Source organism: Rhipicephalus microplus, chromosome X, assembly GCF_043290135.1.
Source record: "Rhipicephalus microplus isolate Deutch F79 chromosome X, USDA_Rmic, whole genome shotgun sequence".
NCBI classification, from domain to species: Eukaryota; Metazoa; Arthropoda; class Arachnida; order Ixodida; family Ixodidae; genus Rhipicephalus; species Rhipicephalus microplus.
Genome location: NC_134710.1, coordinates 168,036,648 through 168,060,542, shown reverse-complemented (window position 1 = coordinate 168,060,542; position 23,895 = coordinate 168,036,648). Strand labels below are relative to the sequence as shown.

Below are 23,895 nucleotides of genomic sequence, written 5' to 3'. Positions count from 1 at the left end.
GACGGCGACTTGTCACTACATCGTAGAGGTGATCGGAACAAAGCGTCTGCGTCGGTATTTTTTCGGCCAGATCGGTAAACGACGTGGATGTCGTCCTCTTGTAGCTGAAGCGCCCAACGGGCGAGCCGGCTGGTGGGAACTTTTAACGAGGAGAGCTAACATAATGCATTATGATCTGTAACCACGCTGAATGGGCGCCTGTAAAGATAGGGTCGAAACTTGCCCATGGCCCATATGATGACTAGACACTCTTTTTCGGTGACTGAATAGTTGGCTTCTGCTTTTGTAAGTGCACGGATGGCGTAAGAGACGACGTACTCATTAAATCCAGGTTTACGCTGGGTGAGCACAGCACCGAGGCCAACTCCGCTAGCATCCGTGTGTATTTCCGTCAGGGCAAGAGAATCAAAATGTCGCAGTATAGGAGGTGACGTAAGAAGGTGGCAGAGTGTGGCAACTGCATCATCACAAGCTGACGACCAACTAGAAAGGTCGTTGTTGCCGGCAAGAAAGTCAGTCAAGGGCGATATGATAGAGGCAAAGTTGCGAATAAAATGACGAAAATGTGAACATAAATCAAGGAAGCTGCGAAGTTCTTTTAAGGTCTTCGGCTTAGGAAATTCGGCAACGGCACGGAGTTTCGTGGGATCCGGAAGAATGCCATCTCTAGATACAACATGACCCAAAATTAGGAGTTTTCGAGCGCCGAGGCAGCACTTCTTCAAGTTGAGCTGTAGACCGGCGGCAGTGAAACAAGTAAGCACTGTCTCGAGCCGCTGAAGATGCATTGAAAAGTCGCTTGAAAATATCACGACATCGTCTAAATAGCACAGACATGTCTGCCATTTCAGCCCACAGAGGATGTTGTCGATCATGCGCTCAAAAGTGGCAGGCGCATTGCAGAGCCCAAATGACATGACGTTAAATTCGTATAAGCCATCAGGGGTAACAAAAACTGTCTTGGGGCGATCAGCCTCAGCCATGGGAACCTGCCAATAACCTGAACGCAGATCTAGTGACGAGAAGAAGTCCACGCCTTGTAAGCAGTCAAGGGCATCGTCTATGTGAGGTAGCGGCTAAACATCTTTGTGCATGATCTTATTCAACCGGCGGTAGTCGACGCAGAATCTTATTGAGCCATCCTTTTTCTTGACTAGAACAACTGGGGAGGCCCATGGGCTGTTTGTTAGAGGGCTCAATAACACCTCGCTTCAACATGTAATCAACTTGTTCCGCGATTATGCGACGCTCAGATGCCGATACCCGATACGGACGCTGACGTAAAGGAGCGTGAAGGCCAGTGTCGATTTCGTAAGATACTGTGGAAGCACGGCCCAAAGTCAGTTGCTGGTGGTCGAAGCTGGCGCGGAAGCGCTCGAGGAGGGCGATGATGTCGGTGCGCTGCTGGGCCGTAAGGTTGATGTCGATGCAGCGCGAAATTGCGTCGGTGAATGATGGGGAAGAGGATGACGCGCAACAATCAACAGCGTCAATAGGTAGCGTAGTCGAGTGGTCAGGAACTACACGTGCACTCGAGGGATCAATGTCATCGGCAAAGCCCAGGCACCCTCCGCACAGTAACTTAGAAGGCGAGGGAAACAGATTTGAAACATAAATTGCACTTGATCCATTGTGAACATTCAGAACAACGAAAGGAATCAGGAAGCACTTGCGGCAAACAGCGGTTTCAGAAGGCGTAAAAAGAACAGTTGAGCCACTAGAGACGTCACAGGAAAGCGGAACTAGGGCGGACGAGAATGGGGGTATCGAAGTGTCAGCGGCAACGAAAACTTATGCAGGTAAAAGGGACGAGTCGAGTGAAGCAGCGTTGCATAACGTCGCGAACTCCACTTCGGCGCAAGCACAGTCGATGACGGCATTATGAGTGCAGAGAAAGTCCCAGCCTAATATAATGTCATGGGAACACTGCGGGAGCACTACAAACTCGACGACATAAATATTGTCAGCAATAACGACACGTGCTATGCATGCAGCAAAAGGGCGAATTCGTTGCTCACTCGCAGTGCTCAAAACGAAGTCGTGAAGAGGCATTATGACTTTTTTTAGTTGTCGGCAAAGTTTTTCAGTCATTACAAACACTGCGGTGCCAGTATCGACCAATGCAAAAACAGGTATACCTTCAACGGAGACAGCAACGACGTTGGACGGCGAAAAATAAGATCTTGTGGAGTTCGAAAGATCCGCAGTTCTTGCCCCCGGAACTGCGGCTCCTAGTTTTCCTGAGAGGCAGGGCGAGGTCGACGTAGCATAGGGGAAAGGAAACGACGTTGAGGTGAAGGCGACCGGTGTCTGTTGAAGTTCCGGCGAGGTGAAAATGTGTCCATGATGGCAGTCTCGCCATATACAGCAGGCTTCGGTCGTGGTGGGAAAACATAATTGTTGGGCCTGACGTCGTCACGCAGGAAAAACTCACGCCGTCGACAAAATCGTGCCACGTGACCAGCAATTCCACAGGCGAAGCATATGGGGTGGTTGTCTTGAGTGCGCCAAGGGTTTTGAAAGCGTGGAGGTGGTCGTCGGGAGAAAGGACGGGCAGTCTGGTACATAGGCACAGTCGGTACGACAAAGGGGCGGGCGCGTGGACGTAGGCGTTCGCTACAAAGAAACGTGGCCGTTCGCGACAGGACGTCGAGTTCCGTTCAGTGCTTCGGCATAGGTCAATGGAGCAGCCACAGGTGGTGTGTGAGCTGTTGGTAGTGCCTCGGACACTTGCTCCTGTACTACTCGCTGTATCGATGGCGCTGAAGTAGATGGGGCACCTTCGGAGGTACAAGGCACGAGGGACAACTGGCGTGCGACCTCTTCTCGTACAAATTGCTTGATCTCGAGAAGCAAAGTGGTGTGGTCTATAGCAGTGCCAGGCGACGTTAAATCGGAGATTGTTGCACATGGCGCGCTGGCACGATGAGTGGTGTCACGCTGTTTCCAGAGCTCATCATAGCTCTGACAAAGTTGGATCACTTCCGCTACCGTTTGCGGGCTTCTGGCGACAAGCATCTAAAATGCGTCGTCAGTCACGCCTTTCAAGATGTGTTTGATCTTCTCGGCTTCTGTCATGGCCGAGTTGATACGCCGGCAAAGGTCGACCACATCTTCGATATAACTGGTGTAATTCTCACCATTCTGCTGAGCCCTAGTACGCAAGCGCTGTTCGGCCCGTAGTTTGCGAAGCGCTGGACAGCCAAACAAGTCCGCAAACGCCGTTCGGAAGGCCGACCAGGTGGGGAGGTCCCTCTTGTGATTACGGTACCACAGACTGGCGACGTCGGTCAAATAAAAGTGGACGACAGTAAGCTTGTGCACATCGTCCCACTTGTTGTGCTTGCTCACCCGGTCGTATTCGTCGAGCCAGTCTTCCACGTCTTTGTCATCGGTTCCACTGAAGGTAGGCGGATTGCGTTGCCGAAAGGAGCCGAGACAGACAGGAGCTGCAGTAGTTGGAGCCGAGGCGGCCGCCTGCTGATCGTCGTCCGTGGACATCGTAGCAACTGGAGGCAACGTACGATTTCGCAATTCCAGGATTAGGCGTTACCTAGCACTCTCCACCAATTATAATGAGGCGTTTTAGACTGGCACTCTTTTATAAAACAGGAGAGCGGTCACGACACGTCAAGTGGTAATGGCGGAACTAGCCTGAGTACCCAGCCAACCAAACGTCGTCTTCTTCACCGACTGAGTCATACCCCCTGCCTTTCTGAGTAGCACTCATCTTCTTCACTACAAACATATTATTTAGTAGTGACAGGTGATTGTGTTCCATAGGAGAATTGAATTCCTTGTTTAAATAATTTACCAGCACTAACCAAATTCAGTGCCAAAACTGAAACCAAAGCCAAAATGAGTGAAACTAGAGCACAGTCAGAATATCAAAGTTCACAACAACGACTGCAGTGGTATTCTGCATTTGTTTATGTATTTGTGTCATGTGTACTATAAATGTAAAAATAGCCCCCACACTTAGTGAAGTAGATCAATAGTTGATATAACAACTCTTGCTTACTCTGGATGAGTATGGCATTAGCGCTCTTTTGAATTTCGGTTTTGCGTTCACTGGCGAATTGGGTCAGCACTCATCACTCTACAAATACTACCAGCCGCCAGTTTTTGTCAAAGCAACTATGAGCTATGTGCTGGAAGGGTTGTGATTCTCCCATTTGACCCGACAACTTGTCTCCAGTAATTAAAAAGTTAATCAATATAATGCCTTTATATACTGCTGTGGTTAATGTCTACAGTCGCGTTAAGGTATCTGCCCCAACATAAAGAGTAGTCAGCCAGCAAATATTGCAATTTGCTTATTTTTTAGGGTTTTTGGACACATGCCTTGAAATGTCCTGTATTTATATACAAGGTGTTTGAATAAATGTGTCTGGAAGTCCTCAAAATAAGAGAAATGATATATTTACTTACTGTCTTCATAGTTTCTTTTATCATAATAATGGCATTTTTTCTCATTTTCAACATGAACTTCAAAAATCTCACTCTTGAGGGATTCAGTTGCTTTTATATACTCACGATTTGCAATTACTTTGATTCTGGCTTTCCTACTTTGTGCACATTCCTTGCCTTCTCAAAAGCCTTTATTATAAAGTTAACCAACTGCTTCTCTAGCATAAACTAAATGTACTGAACAAAGGCACCCATTTATGAACATCCAAAAAAGTACACTTATTTTCTTGGGGAGTAAGTACGCTTGAAAGCATTCATTGGCTTACTCTGTTAGGGATGCTTTCTACTCTCGAGAGCATTTTTGTTGTCTAAAAACCAAGAGATATTGCTACGAGATTTAAAACTTTTTTTAGCCTGTCATGGCTGAAGCGCGCACTTAACTCGTTCATCAAGACAACGTACTCTACGAATATAAATATGTTTGAGGGGCATTTTAGCACAATTTCCCTTCATTATCCCTTTTTAGTTAACTATATTTTGCATAGTTTTCAATGGAACTTGCATGCGTTAAAAATGTTATTGAAGCCCTCATCACACACCACACACAAAAAAAGGAGAGAGCCCATATTGGTGTGATTTAAGAAAATTTTCTAAGAGTCGAAGGTAGTACTTGCAGGCAGTGCAGTAACAATGTATTCCATCAGAACCACTTGCAGGAAAAATAAAGAGATGTGAATGTGAGAAAAAACACCAATGTAAGATACATTATATGAGAAACAAAACTTGTTACAAAGACCTCAATTTTATAAAAGCACGATGAAGTGTAGCCACATCAGTACTTTATACCAAGACAAACCAAACCATCCAAATCATTATGTTGCAGCACTTCAATGACAGTGATACCATACACTTTCACTAGTAATGCCGTATGAAATTCTAGGTTTTAAGGTAGATGCTTGTTTCGTAGATTTTAGTATTTCAACTTTCAAAATAACTGTTGGCAACATTGTGATATATTGTACACACATGAATGCCCAAAATTTATGATGCAATTAAAATATTCATATCTAGTTACACCTCCCATAAATATATGTGCATTTCACTCACATGGATTAGTTATTACAGACCCACTGTACCTGGTGCTTGTTCCCCGAGGTAGTCGTCTGCTTTAAGAAGCCCCAGCAGGGGAATCAATGATGCATGGCCAAGCTGGGCTTCAAAAAGCTGCCGGTCACGGTACTTTCCAGTGCCTGTTCCAACTTGGTTGTCCTGTAAGCAAGAAAACAAAAAAAGGTGAAGTGTCTCAACATAAAGCACTTTATGATGCAGGACTAGAAAATTGAACATATACAAAATACTGCACACTCACAAATTCCACACCAACCATCAAGTCTTCACTGGTATCATGCAGGTGGCCCAGCCACCGCACTGTGCCGTACTCTGGCCCATGGTCGCTCACCCACACGACACGGTCGTTGATTCGCAATGGTGCCGATTCCGAGTCACAGAAGTCTCTCAGCTTATCTTGGTGCCATGGAGCAGGGTCACATCGAGTTATACCAACTGAGAGTTTTTTCTTAGAAGGAAGACGTGGTACCACTGAGTTGTGCCCTGCGTGTGCAGAACATGGGGTCATCTTAATGTCAGTTCCTGTAGTACAGCAAGGCCACTAGAACCAAAACAACATGCATTATATTTTTATTATTGTTTCTCTTGAATCCTCAATTCCTATGTTATTGATGAGAAACAGGAAAGCTATACAATTAGCAGCTATGCCAAGATTGCACGGGTGCCAAGTGAAACTTAAAACACTTTTACACTTTTTTTTCCAACAAGTATATACATGAAGCCCGTGTACTTTGATTTAGGCGCACGTTGAAGAATCCCAGGTGGTCAAAATTTTTGGAGCACTCCACTACAGCGTCTCTCACAATCGTATGGTGGTTTTGGAACCTTAAACCCCAATACATATTATTAAATGTCATGTGAATGAGCTTACAGTGCCAAGCTAGAGGAGCCACTCTTGCTAGAAGAGGACCACGTGTGCCTTTTCCTCTATCAAAACAATGCTGGCAATGGTGCCGTTATCACAGTTACGAATCGTGCATGTGCTGTTCTCACACATGTGAGAGTCATGGTAAAATGTTTACTTCGAATCTTTCTCAGCCTTTGTGCAAAACTTTTCAACCCAGAAAGAAGTAACCAAGAATAATGATGTGAGATTCCTGAACACGTTATTGTTGGATGAGATGCAGAACATGATGCTGAAATTTTTCCAACTATTTGAATACTCAATCACTTGGATAACTAAGTAATAAGGATAACTAAATAAGCATCAACAGCAGCAACATTCACTAGCGTGAATGCGGCAACCACCAAAAAACTGTTGTTAGTGAGATCGTTCTTTTTGTCACATTTTAAAAATTTAGCTTAGTTGAGTTCTGCGTAACTACGTACATAATCACCGAAGATATTCCAACTTGTTGGAGTGCTATCCAACTCTGTAAAGCTTTTTCGCCCCATGGCACCCGCGAATCGTAGTTAGCTCGAACCCTGACTCATAACCTCCGAGATTGCGGGCGCGCGGCGTCGCGCGCCTGCAATAAAAAAAAAAGGCATTTTTTTTAAATCTATTCATCTGTATACTGTCACCGGAAAAACTCATATGGTGCCTTATGCATTCGCCTAAGATTAGTAGACGGCAAAAGCTATTTTCTTCTCATTCGATTGTATCGATGCACACGGCCTCGAAAAAATTCTGGTTTTGCACGGCCTCAGTGATCAGAAACTTTGATTGTACCGATGCACCCGCCCACCCTTTTCGAAAAAGGGCGCTCCTAGCGCCACGGATGCGAACTATAGTCTGCTGCCATTGTGAGGGCACCGCAGCAGACGATGCACGCTGTATGTCCCAGCGACGTTGATGCGTGTTTCTTGCAGCACACACAGACACCTCTTGCGTTCCTGTAGGACAAGGACTTGCGGGAGGGTAAGCTGATAAGAGTCTCTTGCAGGCTGGATTCATGCATTGTCAGTCATAACACGCCAAACTGCTCGTCCAACCAACCAGTTGAAGGGTTCAAAATATTGCTCATTGTGCAATGGAAGCAGCTCAAAAAGCTTATCGGACAGTACTATAAGCTCGTTCAAGCTAGAAAGCGGTGCGATTGCAGCGGATGATATGTAGAACTTGCTACCAACACAAGCATCACAGCACTTGCGCATTTGATTGCTCGCGTTCCATGCCCTCATGATGGCGCTTGCTATCCCACGCTCCTTTGCGAAGCGAAACTGACGAAAAGCTCACCGTCATGTAGCGTATTTATGAAAAGGGTGGCCTCAGTGATCGGACACCTTGCAGGCTTTCTGCACCTCACGTAACTCCGGGTTACGCTCAGGTATGACCAAACGGTGATTTAATGTGATTAAGATCATCATTTAGCCCCACATTGTGATGTCCCAGATACATTACTACGATGTCATCATGGTGTCTCATATTTTCGCGATCTGTGAGGTCACAATGACATGATGTGACGTCGCTATACCATGATAATTTTTTTTCGCAATACTAGCGTTGACGCCGATTGTCACTTTTCATGTTTGGTGAGGCATCACAGGTTTTTGTCTTAGCTGAAACCAACTGTCACCAGAAAATTTAAAGGCACACTAAAGAGAAATAATGAGTTGTTTTAGAGTGATAAAAAGCACTCTGAGAACTCTAATGTCATAAGTTTCACTGTCATAAGTTCATTCTTAGCGGAGAAAATCAAGGGTGAAGTTCATTTTAAAATTTCGTGCCGTGATCTCTGCGCGTGAGATAAGAAATTCCACAATGTATTTTTTAAATTTTCGCGATGTTGGCTCGATTAAATTTTTGAGACTTCATATGCTAAATCTATGGCACCCACAAATTACTATGTACTTCAATTTTATAGATTAGAACTATGTAGAGCCGAGCAGATTCCTTCAAAAATTGATTATGTCACAGTGTTTGGTGCTGAAATCTCAAGGCGATCTACTTTCTTTTCGCGCATTTTCTTGCTTACTAAGTGTCGTGTCGCTCATGGTAAGAGTGGTTTTCGGAATTGTGAAATTATACTTCACTAATATGAACGCTCTTTAGTGTCCCTTCATACGCCGCTCCGTGCAACGAACGAAAAAAAGGCGACGGACAAATAAAAAACAAACCATTCATGGCAAAAAAAAAAAAAATTGGCAGCATATCCACGGAGTGAATGATGGAGAGCGGGGCGAAGCATTCGTCCGTCCATTCGTTCTTGCTTCCATCTGTGTGACCGTCCATGCGTCCATCCGCCCGTCCGTGCATGCATCTGTTCGTGCGTCCGTCCCTGCATTCGTCCATGCATCCGTCCATGCATCCGCCCCTGCGTCCGTTCATGCGTCCATCCATGCATCTGTCTGTGTGTCTGTTTGTCCATCTATTCAACACTCCAAGTACCACCATCTCGCATCTTTTCATCATATATTCCGCATATAGAAGCACCGCCATCCAGCTGACATTCCAAGGACTAAACGAGAGGTGGCACACGCACACTTTCTTACAGCTTGCACTTCGGGTCTACTTCCCACCTTTAACCACCTCGAGTTCACGGTATATACTAGTTCACTGTATTCATGGTACTGCGGCCCAAAGCTCACTAAACCTTTCTAAAACCAAGGTTACGCCCAGCGAGTATAACGTAGCAACCTTTTCGTGTCAGATAGTGCTCAATGTACATGCCAATGGCTGCTATTGGGAAATGAGAGACACGAGAATTCGGCTTTTACTTTCTTACGGCTTGCGCTTCGTATCTACTTCCCACCTTTAACCACCTCAAGTTCATTCATGGTATATACTAGTTCATTGTATTCATGGCACTGCGGCTCAACGCTCACTAAACTTTTCTAAAACCAAGGAGGTTACACACAGCGAGTATAACGTAGCAACCCTTTTTTGTCAGATAGTGCTCAATGTACATGCCAATGGCTGCTAATGGGGATCGCAGCGTGCGCGTTAACTAAAAGCCGAATGCTCCTGTCTCTCATTCCCCATTAGCAGCCATTGGTATGTACATTGAGCACTATTCTTTATTGTTCAATAACGCACAGAAGAAATCTCTCACCGGCACCGCCTTGGAAGTCAAAATGTTATACTTGTTACATACTACAACGGCTACGAGGGACGAACGGGTGCCGCTATAAGGAGCTTCGCCCCTAAAAATTCACAGTTTCGCCAAAAGGGCGAAACAATAAATGCGATAGCAACATATTCGAATGTTTTATGAAGCAAGGCTTGCATCCGATCTCGTGTCACTCTACAAAACGCTGGTGCAAAGGCGCGTTCACACTAGAGCAACACGACACTGCCATGACACTGACGAAGACGCGAGGCAGACGCAGACCATCGACCTACGAGTCGCCCGTCGACAAAGTCACCAGACTCCATGGTCACACTAGATCAACGACGACGCCTCAAAAGACAGCATGTCGTCGTAGTGTAAGGTAATGACAGACCGAAAACGCCAGCAAAACGCATCGGCAGACCTGTCATCGGCGTGTCGTCCTGCTATCTGCGGCAGGATGAAAATTTGCCCACGTCTGCTTCAAACGACCACGAAGCGGAAAATCTAGGGGGTGATAACAATGCCCCCTCTGAGGCTTCCACAGCGTTTGAATAGGCATCTTGCGCACCCCACGGAAGTCTTTTCTTCACTTCCCTTTTGTGTATCCCCACCACCGTTCTTCGACGCTGAGGATTATGGCAGGGACAGCGCCCTGTAGCGGGAGAGCAGAAGCTGTATGATATGGTAGAGCAGGCAGCATGGCTGAAAATGAGGTGCAGGTCTGCAAGTTTAGTCGGTGTCGCTGCGTGTGCCTCCTGTGTGACTACAGAATTGGCCAGTGAAAGGCTGTGAGCACGACAAGGCATGGGCTGAGTCTTGCAGAGACCATTGGAGGACTGTTTGTGCCGTTATAGTGTAAATATGACGGCGACAAGACAAAAGACACTCCCAAAGACAGTCGGCAGACCAAAATCGATATCGCGACTCTCTAGTGTTTAAGAAAACACGGCCGCTCCAGGTACACTTTTGGCACCGTTTTTAGTGTTGCGAGAGCAGTCCGTAGAAGCTCCCGTCTGCTGTGGGGGGCATAAGGCGCGCGCTGATCATTGTCGCGATGGCGCGAGAACTATAAGCGCCCTGTCCAAATAACGCGCAGACGCGTTATTCGAAGGTCGCAGGTTGGGCGTTGGGCATCTCCGCCGTGGATGGAGATGCCCAACACCCTCTTTATACTTTTTCTGATCAGAGTTTCCAATTTATTCATGGAAAACATGAATCGGCATTTGAGGACAGAAACAGTTTAATGCAACAGATAGAGAAGGGGCACTGCTCGCGAATCGTGCTGCTTTGTAGCCTTTTAAACTACATCAACGATGAAGCGGCGGCATTGCACTCATTCTTCATTGATTTGGTACATAACTGTAGACCAAGCCCATTGTGAATCACGAAGTCTCATAATAAAGTTGGCCTGGAGTTGCACATGCGTCAGAACATGCTGCACAGACCCCTTCCATGCCCTCGTATACAGCCATGTTCGTATATTTCGAACGTTTATGAGACATACAATAAAGCAATGATCAAGAATTATTCAGTTTTATCACTTGTTAGTATCTTGCTTAGCTACACATTCTTCTCCCCTCTAGAAAAAAAATTACGCGGGTTTCGTAGCATGCATGAACATTCGTTGCTGTTTCTACTTCATCAAAAACTGTCATCGGTGTGTTCTCTAAACACATCACCTACTAACATTTAAGTGCGAGCCAGTGCAATGTATAAAAATCACTCTTACATCCCGAAAACTTATGGGTTTCCCGGAAAGAAACTCCCAATGCCTAGATATTCAAACTGAAATTTCGAAATTGTCCCGCCGTGAACGGGATTAGCTCCCGGACCAAATACACTGTGAAATGTGCTATAGTTAGCAGTGCACTATAGATGTAATAATAATAATAATAATAATAATAATAATAATAATAATAATAATAATAATAATAATAATAATAATAATAATAATAGTTGTTATTGTTGTTCTGAAGCAGGTCATTGTGTTTAACCTCGCGCTTAGAGTTACTATATAACCTCCCTGAAGGAAGCACATGCACCTTTAACCAATCTCTGTCATCCGGTAAGTTACCTAAAGACGAAGATTGGCAAGATAGTCCCTGTATTCAAGGGCGGACGGGCACTCACTCCGCAATTATCGACCCATTTCACTAACGTGCATATCCTGCAACCTACTTGAACATATTATAGCTTCTCATATCTATGATCATCTTGAATCGAATACCTCTTTCCCCCTAATCAGCATGGCTTCAGGAAAGCGGCTACTCATGCAACACTCAGTTATTCGAATTCAGCACTGACCTATACTTTAATATGAACAGTAATGATCAAACCAGTTGCCTCTTTTTCGACTTTGAAAAAGCTTTCAATACTGTCCCTCATTGTCGTTTAATCTCCAAATTGTCTTCCCTCTGTATAGATTCACTAACACTGTCTTGGATACGCAACTTATTCTCTTTCCGTCAGAAATTCACGGTGATTAACGACCCTTCTCTTATAATGTGGTGTTCCCCAAGGCAGTGTACTGGGTCCATTACTGGTTTTAATTTATTGACGCGTGTTTCTTATTTTCACATTTGTTTCTTTCGGTTGTCGCCCACAAGGCCTGTCGTGAATGCTCAGTGCAAATTGTGCCTGATTGTTCGAGGTTTGCGACCATTGTAGATTGTTCTGTTAAGACTGCGCGCAAGAAGCGAACACTCGAGATTATTCCAGAGCTTGCGCGACGACCAGTGATAGCGCTAGAGTATTCGACGGCACATGTATAAATGCCGACGCGCGTCATCACTTGTAGTTGATCGACGACCGATGCTCTGTTCGCCGCCATCAGTGCCAGTGTCTTGCTGTAATCTTACATTTCCTTTACGTGGCCACAAGTTCAGCCCAATAAACAGTTTATTTTGACCACTCTGTCAGCTTCCTTCGTCCACATCACGACCCCGTGACAATATACATTAAATACTTGCCCGCTAACCCTTAAACCTCAGTTAGGTTGTGCTTGGATGATTGCATCATCCACCTCAATATTTAATCTATTGACTATCATTTTGCTCTTTAAAACGACCTTAAAGAAGCATTGACATCAAATTTCAAGATCGAGATGTGCCCATCATTCGATCACTTGGTATGCATAGGTCTTCTTGGCCAAATTTGAATGGCATCCGTCGCGTGAATTCGATGTCAAACAGCGTAGAAAAGCTAAGGGGAAAAAACGAAAAGTAGGCTGCCCTGCGACATCGACACTAGTGCTACGTGTTCGGTGTGATACATTCCACAAATACCATCCTGAGTGACGATGCCCTAGTAGCGATGACGTGTACGATCCGAGTGTTCTTATCGTGGCGCCAACTGGCGCCGAAGTGCAGAAACGCACTCGCTCGTCCGTGGCCGGGCTAGCGCGCGCAGGTGCAGTCTAGCCCGACCGTGGCTCGTCGCGTCGACGGTTTGAATGATTTCATGAAATCATCAAGATGATAAATACCTTTAAAGGAATGGCGAAAGGAAAGAGCATGCTTAAACGTGTGCTTGTCGGTCAGCATGTCGGGGAATCGTTGTGAGTTGCAGGTGAGTTGCAGTCTAGTTGCAGTCGTCAATGAGGGTTGCAGTCGTCAATGAGGGTGTCTTTTCATATCACGTACGTGTTACACGTCAACACGACCACAAGCTATTAAATGTGGAAGAGCGTGTAGTCAGATATCATCGCTAACAAGTAATTACATGCAGGCATCGTTGAATTTTAGTTCATCTGTAGACTTTGCATCCATGTAAAAGTCGTAATACCATGTTAACCGCGAGAGGCTGGATAGATGGGGTCATCTGGAGGCGCAAAAAAGAACCTGACAAGCAGGAATTCTATTTCTCCACTGATGCTCATTCGTGATAGCTATATTGCATTGACCCCTCGGCGTATACCTGAATTAGGCCCATTCTAGCCATCCTACCTGAATACTTTGCATGTCAAAATAGCTAACTGAGACACACAAGCGAACATGGCTGAAGCGTGCATCCTCGGGCACCTCTGCAGTGCTGCTTGGAACGGCGTCCATTTCGAAATTACTTTTCTGCAAAAGGTCGATCGAAGCGAAATTAATTCGCGACGTCACGAATCGCGGGGATTCCAAGCTCCAGGCTATCGTATTGAACCCAAGTCGACACTTTGTACAGCGATGACAGCAATGCAGGTGACAAGGCATAAATGGGTCCGTCTAGCAGACGAAATGTTTGTGGAGCAGCTGAGCCTGACGTCACTCTTTTCTGTGGAGAAGTGGTCAGCTGTGGCGTGATCTGGAGGTGACCGCGAGGTAGCACCACTGCTGGTGCTCCCAGCAGTAAATATGGTGGGATTGCCGGCAGCTTTTGAACTGTGCTAGACCCCAGTAATATAAATCAATAAAAGAGATAGTTATTCATCCCTCAGTTGCGTTTTAGGTCGCGAATCATTGCTACGGGGTCTATAGCTAATCGCTGATGCGAAAATCTTGGCATGAGTAAATTTGATGTCAGTGCTCCTTTAATCTAACCTTCAGCTGGTGTGAAGATTGGCAAATGTCCCTTACGCCTCTAAATGTAACTTAATCTCGTTCACTAGAAAGCGTACTAACTCACCCTTTACTATTAAGAGTACTGTTGTTTCACTCACTCCATTGTACAAAGAACTCGGCGTTCACCTTTCATGAGATTTATCTTGGACTATGCACATAGCAGCTGTCCCTTCAAAAGCCTCCCAGTCTCTCGGCTATCTTCGTAGAAACTTGCGCAACGCTCCTTCTAACGTACGTGCATCGTGCATTATCATATCTAACTTGTGTTCACCCACAATTGCAGTATGCATCATCGACATGTCACCATAACAAGATTACCTTGTGCGTATGTTGGAAGCCTTCCAGAATAGGATAGCGAGATTCTTTGCTGGCAACTACGACTATCATTCAAGCATCACCCTAATGAAACAAGACTTTGCATTTATGTCACTGGATCAACGCCGCGTCAATTTCATTTTATGTTTATTTCATAGGTACATAAAAAGTAATAAATCCCGCTGTTCGCCCCTTCATCTTCCTCTGCGCACATTTCGATGCATTCACAACGCTCGTTGTTTCATGCACGTTCGTTGTGAAACACAGGTATTTACCTTATCACCATTACATCGAGTCATAGCACATAGCGACGGCCTTCTAGAATGCGTTGTTTCCATCTCTAATCGTGAAACTTTTTTGTAAAAACCTGACTTCGTTGCATTTTACTATTTTATAACTTTATGGCACCTTGCTGTTTATTTGTTTTCTTTGCTTTTTGTTCTTTTTTACTTCTTTATCTATTTTTTGCAGTGCATTTACTGATGCTCCTTTTACTTAATGCCTTTTAATGGGCATGTGAGGCATTTTGAATAAATAATTAAACACTACTGGCGTTGAGTACACGCGAACGTAAACTCGTCTTGTCTGACCCCGTTTCGGCCTCCATTTTTGCATTCAGGTCATTGAAAGCGCCGTATTCGAGCACCAGCACCTGCAACGTTCGCGTTTACAAATGCTGTGGTCACTCATACTTGGCTGCATTCCTTGCTAGTCGCGTAGGCAAGGTTTCACGCGAATCTTACTTTTGCGAGATCAACATGTGCTGGCACGTGTTGTGGACTACAATAGAGATGCCACGTGTTAGGGACTACAATACAATGACAGCCCGGCCCCCTAAAGTGATTCACAATTAAAGAAATACAAATGACATTTTCATTCCTAATACTGGGGAGTCTCGTTTTCCAAACGAGACCGACTGTCTAACGAGACGGAATGTCCAATGGGTCACGTGACGGGCGAGTCTGAATGTCCAACGAGCCTGAGTATCCAACCGAGACTGAATGTCCAACGAGCCTCAATGTCCAACGAGCCTGAATGTCCAACCGAGACGGAATGTCCATCGAGACGGAATGTCCAACGAGCCTGAATGTCCAACCGAGACGGAATGTCCACCGAGACAGAATGTCCACTATTGGACATTCCGTCTCGATGGACATTCAGGCCGCAAGCGCTTGCGGACCTCGTACGCGAATAAGTGCTGCAAGCAATTCTTCATCCGCAGCCCCAGGTACTGCAGCACGCACAACCAGAACTTCAGCCTCAGTTATCGTATGCACAAGTTGTACAACAGTACCTAGGACGCACGAACCGTACAGCAGTGACCACCGTCATGCCCCAGACATTTTTCCCAAGTACGCCACGTAAGAGTGACGTGTGGCGCACTGCAGACCGACGGCCCCTGTGTTACCACTTTGATGAGGCAGGTCACCTTTATCGGGCTTGCCAGTATCGTTGAGTGGGATTGCGAGGCTTCCCACGCACCCTGTCCCCGGAACGGTGAGCGCCCTTACGAGATCGAAAAGTTTCTGTCTTCGTGCTATATACACTGCAGGACACCCAGCAACGGGAGTTGCGGTCGCCAGCACCAAATCGCTATTGGTCGCCGAGTCCTCGTCCTTCATCAGATCTCCCGAGACGTCGTTCATCTAGCCCGCGCCGGGAAAACTAGAGCCAGCGACCTATGGAGGCAAGGCCGCTAATACTTGGGAGAAGGAAGACCCTTCATCGTTAACCCGACCAGACGACGGCAGTTATGCAACGACGGATAAGCGTAGTAATGGTGACGCTACCTCCGAACTGTTAGCCACCATCGACGACCTCGAGGCTGTTGCGCTGATAGACACTGGTGCAGACTACTCCGTGGTCAGTAGCGTCCTCGCAAAGAAGTTAGAAAAGGTGCTGACAGAATGAACCAGACCTCGCATATGCACCGCCGGAGGGCACTTAGTCTGCCCCATGGGATTATGTACAGCAAGAATAGCGATAAAGGATTTGTGTACGCCAGCAGTTTTATTGTCCTCCCGGAGTGTTCCCGTGAACTGGTTATAGGTATGGACTTTTTGCAAAAAAAACAACAGCACAATGATTGACTTGCAAGAATCCATAGTTTCGTTTTCTACAGAAAACGCAGTCGCAACGCGCCATACGGAACAACCAGTCGTTTCACCTCTCCATATTGTTGACGAAGGTGTGACCGTACCGCCACGTTGCAGAGTGACAGTCCTTGTGAAAAGCGACGTTTTTTCCGAGATTGTGATGGGTTAGTAGATGAAAACATCGGACTGCTGATCGAAAAGGGAATATGCGTGGCGCGAGGTCTGGTGAACCTTCGTGATGGATGTGCGGATGTCCTATCGACGAACTTCGGCAGTGAGGTACAACACGTGGCGAAGGCAACAGCCATAGCATCCCTGCATGAATATGTGCAAACAGCCGATGTTTGTGCTCTTGATAAAGTCCCACCAGCCTCTGCGACAGTCGACAACATCTTTCAATCAATAGACATCGACGGAGAGCTTTCAACACCACAACGAGAGCAGCTTGAGAACCTCATCGAAGAATTCGCGCAGTGCTTTTCCGCTTCATCGAAAGTTGGACGCACGCCCATCGCGAAGCACCGTATTGTAGTTGAAGAAAACTTTAGACCCATTCAACAGCGTCCACACCGAGTAGCCCCAAAAGAACGGGAAGCGATTAACAAACAAGTGCAGGAAATGTTGAAGGACGACGTAATACAGTATCCAGTAGTCCGTGGGCATCACTTGTAGTACTGGTCAGAAAGTAGGACAACAGCCTGCGAGTCTGCATTGACTACAGAAAACTGAACCTCGTCACGAAGCGGGGTGTTTATCCACTACCGAGAATCGACGATACTTTGGATAGGTTATGCAACGCTAATTTCTTGTCATCGTTGGATTTGAAGAGTGGATACTGGCAAATCGAAGTGGACGAACGAGATCGCAAAAAGACAGCTTTCGCGACACCCGACGGACTCTACGAATTCAAAGTGCTCCCTTTTGGTTCGTGCTTCGCTTCAGCTACCTTCCAAAGGATGATGGACACTGTCCTTTCTGGCCTCAAATGGCAGTCATGACTCGTCTATCTCGATGATGTAGTAGTTTTCTCTTCTACCTTCGATGAGCACGTGCACCGATTGAGAAGAGAACAGGATGCCGTCCGCGCGGCAGCATTGACTATCAAGCCGGAAAAATGCCACTTTGAATTTTGCGAGCTTCGGTTCCTCGGGCACATTGTTAGTGCTGAAGTTGTCCGCCCAGATCCGGAAAAGATTACAGCAGTTGAAAATTTTCCGAAGCCATAAGACAAAAAAGCCGTCAGACGATTCTGCGACTCTGTGCCTATTACCGACGCTTCGTCGAAAACTTCGCCAAGATCGCTGAATCGTTGACCCGGCTATTAAAAGAAAGTGTACCATTCACGTGGCGGGAAGAACAAGAAGAAGATTTCACAGAGTTGCGACACCATTTTCAGTCTCCCCCTGTACTTGCACATTTTGATGAGGACGCCGACACAGACATCCATATTGACGCGAGTAACGTTGGGCTCGGCGCCATCCTTATTGAGTGGCAAAATGGGCAAGAAAAAGTTATCGCATACGCGAGCCGCACGCTACCTAATGCCGAGTCCAATTACTTCGCGACAGCAAAATGTCTCGCCATCATATGGGCCATCAGCAAGTTCCACCCATACTTGTACGGGAGACCGTTTCGAGCAATCAGCGATCATCATTCGTTGTATTGGCTAGCAAACATCAAGGACCCTTCAGGAAGACTAGCTAGATGAGCCTACGTCTGCAGGCGCATGATATCACCGTCGTCTACAAGTCCGGCCACAAGCACGACGACGCAAATTGCCTATCACGTGCACCCGTAGAGTCTTCATCGTCTGATCAAAAACTAGATTACCCCTTTCTTGGAGCTCTGAACGTGTCCAAGATGGCTCGTCTTCAGCGAATGAATCCGGAGTTGTTCCTGCTTATCCGGTACTTGGAGGGTCAGCAGATTGAGGTAGCACGAGTTTGAGGTACCACGATTAACCTCTTATGTCCTCCAGAATGACGTACTCTACAAGCGTATTAAGCACAGCGGTGAGACGTTCCTACTTATCGTACCATCACCACTGCGAGAAGAAATCTTAGAAGCGTGTCATGATGACCCGAAGGCTGACGATTTGGGTATTCGTCGGACTTTGGTAAAAATCCGTCAGAGATATTATTGGCCGAAATTAATGAATTCTGTGCACCACTATGTCAGATCATGCCGAGATTGCCAAAGACGCAAAATACCACCATTTAAACCAGCGGGTTTGTTGAAGCCGACAGAGCCACCAAAGGGGCCATTTCAGCAGGTGGGAATGGATTGGCTTGGTCCGTTTCCTGTATCATCATATGGAAACCGCTGGATCATTGTAGCAACAGACAACATGACCTGATATGCTGAGACGTCTCCCTCTCAAAAGAAACGGCGAGTGAAATAGCCCAGTTTTTCATCATTCAAATCGTACTACGACATGGTGCACCGAAAGTGGCAAAGGAACAGCGTTCACTGCCCGTTTGATAAAGGCTCTAATGAAACTCACACATACCGATCACAGGAGGACTACAGCCTATAATCTGCAAACAAACGGATTAACTGAAAGGCTCAATAGAACGCTCGCTGACATGATCGCCATGTATGTGGACGTCGAGCATCTTACATGCATCAATATTTTGCCTTATGCTACATTTTCATACAACACCGCAGTGTAAAAGACGACCAACTTCACACCATTCCAACTTGTCTACCGTCGGACGGTAACAACCAGACTAGACGCGATGTTACCTGTCGATGATTTGAATGATAGTGATCAGGACATCAATGAATACATAAAAAGGGCAGAAGATGCATGACAGTTGGCAAGACAGCGCATCATTCACCAGCAGCGCGTCAATGCATATCACTATAACCTGAGGAGAAGAGACGTACAGTACAACCCCGGAGACAAAGAGTGGGTCTGGACACCTGTACGTGCTCCTGGCCTATCTGAAAAGCTGATGCGGTGCTATTATGGCCCCTACAAGGTACTTCGCCGGCTTAACGCCTTAAATTATGAAGTAATCCCCAAGGGTCAAGTGTGCGCAGCGATGCAAGAATCACCCAGAAGTAGTACATATATGTAGTACGAATGAAACCATACTACGAAAGATACTGAGATCCTACGTGTGTTGACTGTGTTAAATATACTACTCGAATGATCGCAGAATATATATATATATATATATATATATATATATATATATATATATATATATATATATATATATATATATATCATTCGAGTAGTAGTTAACACAGTTGTGTTGAAAATGAAAAAAAAAAGCGCGGGGTCCCTCGAAACATACCGTCCGTGTGAAATCGAAGCAGATTCTGAATGTTAGCGGCGAACCCACGCACTCAAAGCGCGTGTAACCGATACCGGGGTGCAACTTATCTCACCGACGGGCCATCAACACTCGCCGGTTATGCCAAAGCACGAACCACATCAATCCGCGCGTGTACGTCAGCGACGAGCAGCTATTGTCGACAGCGGAGCGACGCAACACCGAGTGCCTGTGGTTCGCATGGCAGCGAAGTCGTTTTGAAGTGCGCGTACACCCCCGAAGAGTGGAAAGAGTGATTACGCTAAGAACAAAGTAGTTTAAAGTGCGAAAAATTGCAGATTTGTGTAGCATTTTCTGATAAAAAAAATGATTGCCTAAAAAGAAAAAAAAAAGTTGAATTATTTACAGCAGAGTACAATGTGCATATGTTTACACACACATGCACGCATGCACATAAGTGAATGTCGGACCACAACTCCAAAGTAAACCCCGTTCGATGTCGAAGCACGAAATATAACGAAAAAAAAAAAAACCCAACGCCACATTGGCATTTGCAACACAAGTCGACATGCTATCTGAGAAAGCAACTCCGTGTGTATAAGATAGTTGTTTTTTTTTTACCCATTAAAGTGATAATATGCCATAGGCAAGGAAAGTTTGCATTTTTACGTCACGTTTCACTACCCAGCTGAAACGACAGGAACAAGTTTTGCAAACAACGGAAACAATGTTTTTGTTTATCGAAAATAAAATGCGCATTCTCGACAGCCAGCCAGAATGCAACATGATGGATAATGCCAGCCATACTTGAACGGTGGTCGAAGGCTCGGTGACGGAAAAGTAGGCAGAAAGAAAACTAAATAGCGCAAAAACCAAAAAAATTACTACACTGTAAGCGCTAATTGTCAAGCTGTACACTAAAAGTTTTTAAAGAAGAAATAATAAATTCGGATAATTGATGCATAAACCAAATTAGAAATTGGTTCTGATGGCTCACAGGCTAACGTTTCGCTACCAAAGGGACGTTTTCAGCACCCATCCACGCATTCGAAAATTTAGGCATGATATCTTTTAGCGTTTTCTGGTCAGATTTTTCTTTGTTTTTTTTTTCTGCACGTCATGCGTAAGCCGTAATATCCATGAACTAATGACAATGCAGAGCGCATGAACGGGCAACGACAATAGGGGAGAACAAAGCACGCCGCCACTACGTCACACCATGAAGGCCGAACTTCACCATTGGTCAGGTTCATGACCTTACAATCTTGTTGCACCAGACTAACCCAATCACGAATGTCAGTTGTTTCTGCTACACCAATAAGCGAAAGCCTGCGTGCACTGTCCACCGAATTCGTCAGAAAAACACTCGCGCGTTTGCGTTTTTTTTTTTCTCATTGCATTTCAGCCGCATAAAATTCAGCACACAGCCACATGGCTCATTTGGACAAGCCTCAAACGGTTTACACGGCAAACGGCCACAACTTCTCGCTGAGCTAGCTAAGTCAGACATACAATGAAATAAAACGAAAAGCCACGAGTGATACGAACATCTCTCGTTGCGGGGATGTGTGTACACAGCAACGGAAGAGAGCTGAAAGAAAATGGGACGCCGTATATGACGTCACAGCCACTAGCTTTCTTTTTTAACAAAGTTTTTTTTTTATGCGTAAGTACTTCTCTGCCGATTCAACGCGAAAACTGTGTCCGTTCAATCAATCGACTGTGCCTCTGATGGCGTAAGAGGATCTCGATAAAGTTTCTTAGCCGTGCTGGGTTTCTAATTTAGGGTTTCACGCTCCGAATGCGACTTTCTTACCGACTAAGGCGCACAAACACGCTTCTATCCGGCCCAGCCGCCGCGCAGTGACCTCTGTTGCTGACCCGCAGGTCACGGGATCGAATCCCACTGCGGATGCTGCATTTCCGATGGAAGCGAATATGCTGTAGGTCCGTGTGCTCAGACGTGGGTGCACGCTTAAGAACCCCAGGTGGTCGAAATTTCCGGAGCCCTCCACTACGGCGTCTCTCATAACCATATAGCGATTTCGGGATGTTAAACTCCACATATCAACCGGGGATATACCTGAACCATAAGAATTCATCGTACCATACATGCACACGGTGCTAGAAACAACGAAGTATTGATATGTGGGGTTTAACGTCTCAAAACCACCATATGATTATGAGAGACGCCGTAGTGGAGGGCTCCGGAAATTTTGACCACCTGGGGTTCTTTAACGTGCGCGCAAATCTGAGCACACGGGCCTACATTTCCGCCTCCATCGGAAATGCAGCCACCGCAGCCGGGATTCGATCCCGCGACCTGTGGGTCAGCAGCCGAGTACCTTAGCCAGTACACCACCGCGGCGGGGCAGTTACGAATGTGTTAACGCCCATATTGTCAACGAGGGGCGTATATACCACCTCCCCTCTAAAAATCACTCGATATGGCTCTGCCTAAAGGCAGCAACTCTACTAGGAAGAGACTCTACTCCCCCTTGATGCACCCAATTGCCGGCTCATTTATTCCAGACATGTATTATAGCACTGAAATGAACCTTGCAATTGAGATGACAAGAAGAATTTATTTTTGGTGCCCCTCATGAACAACTGCATCAGCTTTCACAGCGTGATTTGTGCACACCGTCCCACACCTATTGCAATATGTTAAAATAAAAATCATCGCTTCAGCAGCTCGAAATAGAACAGCAGCCCAAAAACTAGAACCGCCTTTCTGCACCGTGCAGACAGAAGAAACCCAGGAGCTGCCATGAAGGTTGGTTTCTGCTATCTGTTTGGTGCGCCACGCCGAAAGAGTAGTGTGCACAGCGACGCCGACAAGCGAGGTCGCTGCGCGCCCGCATGTTTTCCCACGCCAGCGTAGCGTGGCCGATCAGAAACGGAACGTCGCATCGGAACAATGATTCATTTGGAAGCCCGGCATCCCTTCAACAACAGCTGCGTCGAAACGAGGACAGCGCGTCGCGCAGTCCCAATGCGATGCGCAACGCGACCATCACTCGCAGCGTGCCGCGCATGTCCCAGCATAAGATGCCGAAACCCGAGACCGTTCCGACCGCAGCGTAAACAAACGAAACGGGGCATTTACGTTCGCACAAGTAAACATATTAAGAGGTGTCACACGTAACCAAAAACATCTATTTTGCTTATGGTTCATATTTTTCAACATCGCCACCCAGAAAACGCGCTACTCAGCCTACTCGATAGAGGCATGTGATAAACGCAAGGTGTGTCGCGGCGGGCCACGATGGAGCACGTGTTTTTCCCAGCTTGGGAAAGGGGGCGGTTCTGGGAACAACAAGCGCGAGCACCGCATCTACTACTACTCTCCGCTTAGCAAGCAACGCCGCATGCAGATGATGACAGTGATGGCACCTTCTTGCACGCATGTACAGAATGATAGGTGCAGTTATACACATCAAGAAGTCAACGTGCACAGCGGACTGAGAGGCTCCAATTAGTCAAAACTTTCGTGGTTGTGACTCTTTAGCAAATGCCGAGCCTTGCATTTTTAAAAATTGCGGCGGACAATGTGAAACAAGAAAGCGACCCTCAGTCAGCATCTAGGACGCGGCCTTAAAGAGAAACGGAAACATTCCCGGAGACTCGCTTTAGAAACTCGGCCAACTCTATAATCGTAAAGCAGGTCGGAGGTGAATAAATAGCAGCAGCGGTCATTACTCGTCGGCTATCGAAGCAGCCCGTCAGCTCCAAGGTACCTACCGTGACGGGGTAGGTACATGTCGCCATCCCCGCGCGGTCTCCTCTTCTTGGAGCACATGCAGTCCATGAAACTGGGCCGCGCTCATGGATGGCTTCAGCCGCGGCGGCGGCTGCAACTGCGCGCCCCCGCTCTCCGCGTCGAGCGCCAAAAGTCGCCCCCCCCCCCCCCCACGACGACGCGCGGCCGGCGAAAAACAAAACGCTCGCGCCGCGTCGAATCGCCGTGTTTTTCGTCGCTCCCGAACGCCTGACAGCACCCCTCGCCAGCAGCCGAACCCTTTCACCATTCCATTGTGCCGCGACGAACGCGTCCACACTTCGAAAGCGGCGGGAAAATGGGGCCCGACCTGATGATCGGCTACCGGACAGCCTGGGTTCG

The 23,895-nt window shown here is 46.5% G+C and overlaps 1 protein-coding gene across 4 annotated transcripts in view; it reads right to left on the bottom strand.

The window, feature by feature from the left end:
• CYLD (ubiquitin carboxyl-terminal hydrolase CYLD) overlaps positions 1-23,895 on the bottom strand; it is a 125,517-nt gene that overhangs the window by 82,955 nt on the left and 18,667 nt on the right. For 3 of the 4 annotated variants that reach the window (XM_075878165.1, XM_037428536.2, XM_037428537.2), the window contains exons 3-4: positions 5,780-6,021; positions 5,547-5,679 (exon numbers count right to left, since the gene is read on the bottom strand). In XM_075878165.1, coding sequence (XP_075734280.1) covers positions 5,547-5,679; positions 5,780-6,021 — 375 coding nt within the window. Of the gene's footprint in view, positions 1-5,546; positions 5,680-5,779; positions 6,022-23,516; positions 23,666-23,895 lie in introns of those variants that run through there. The other variant, XM_075878166.1, reaches the window with a different exon arrangement.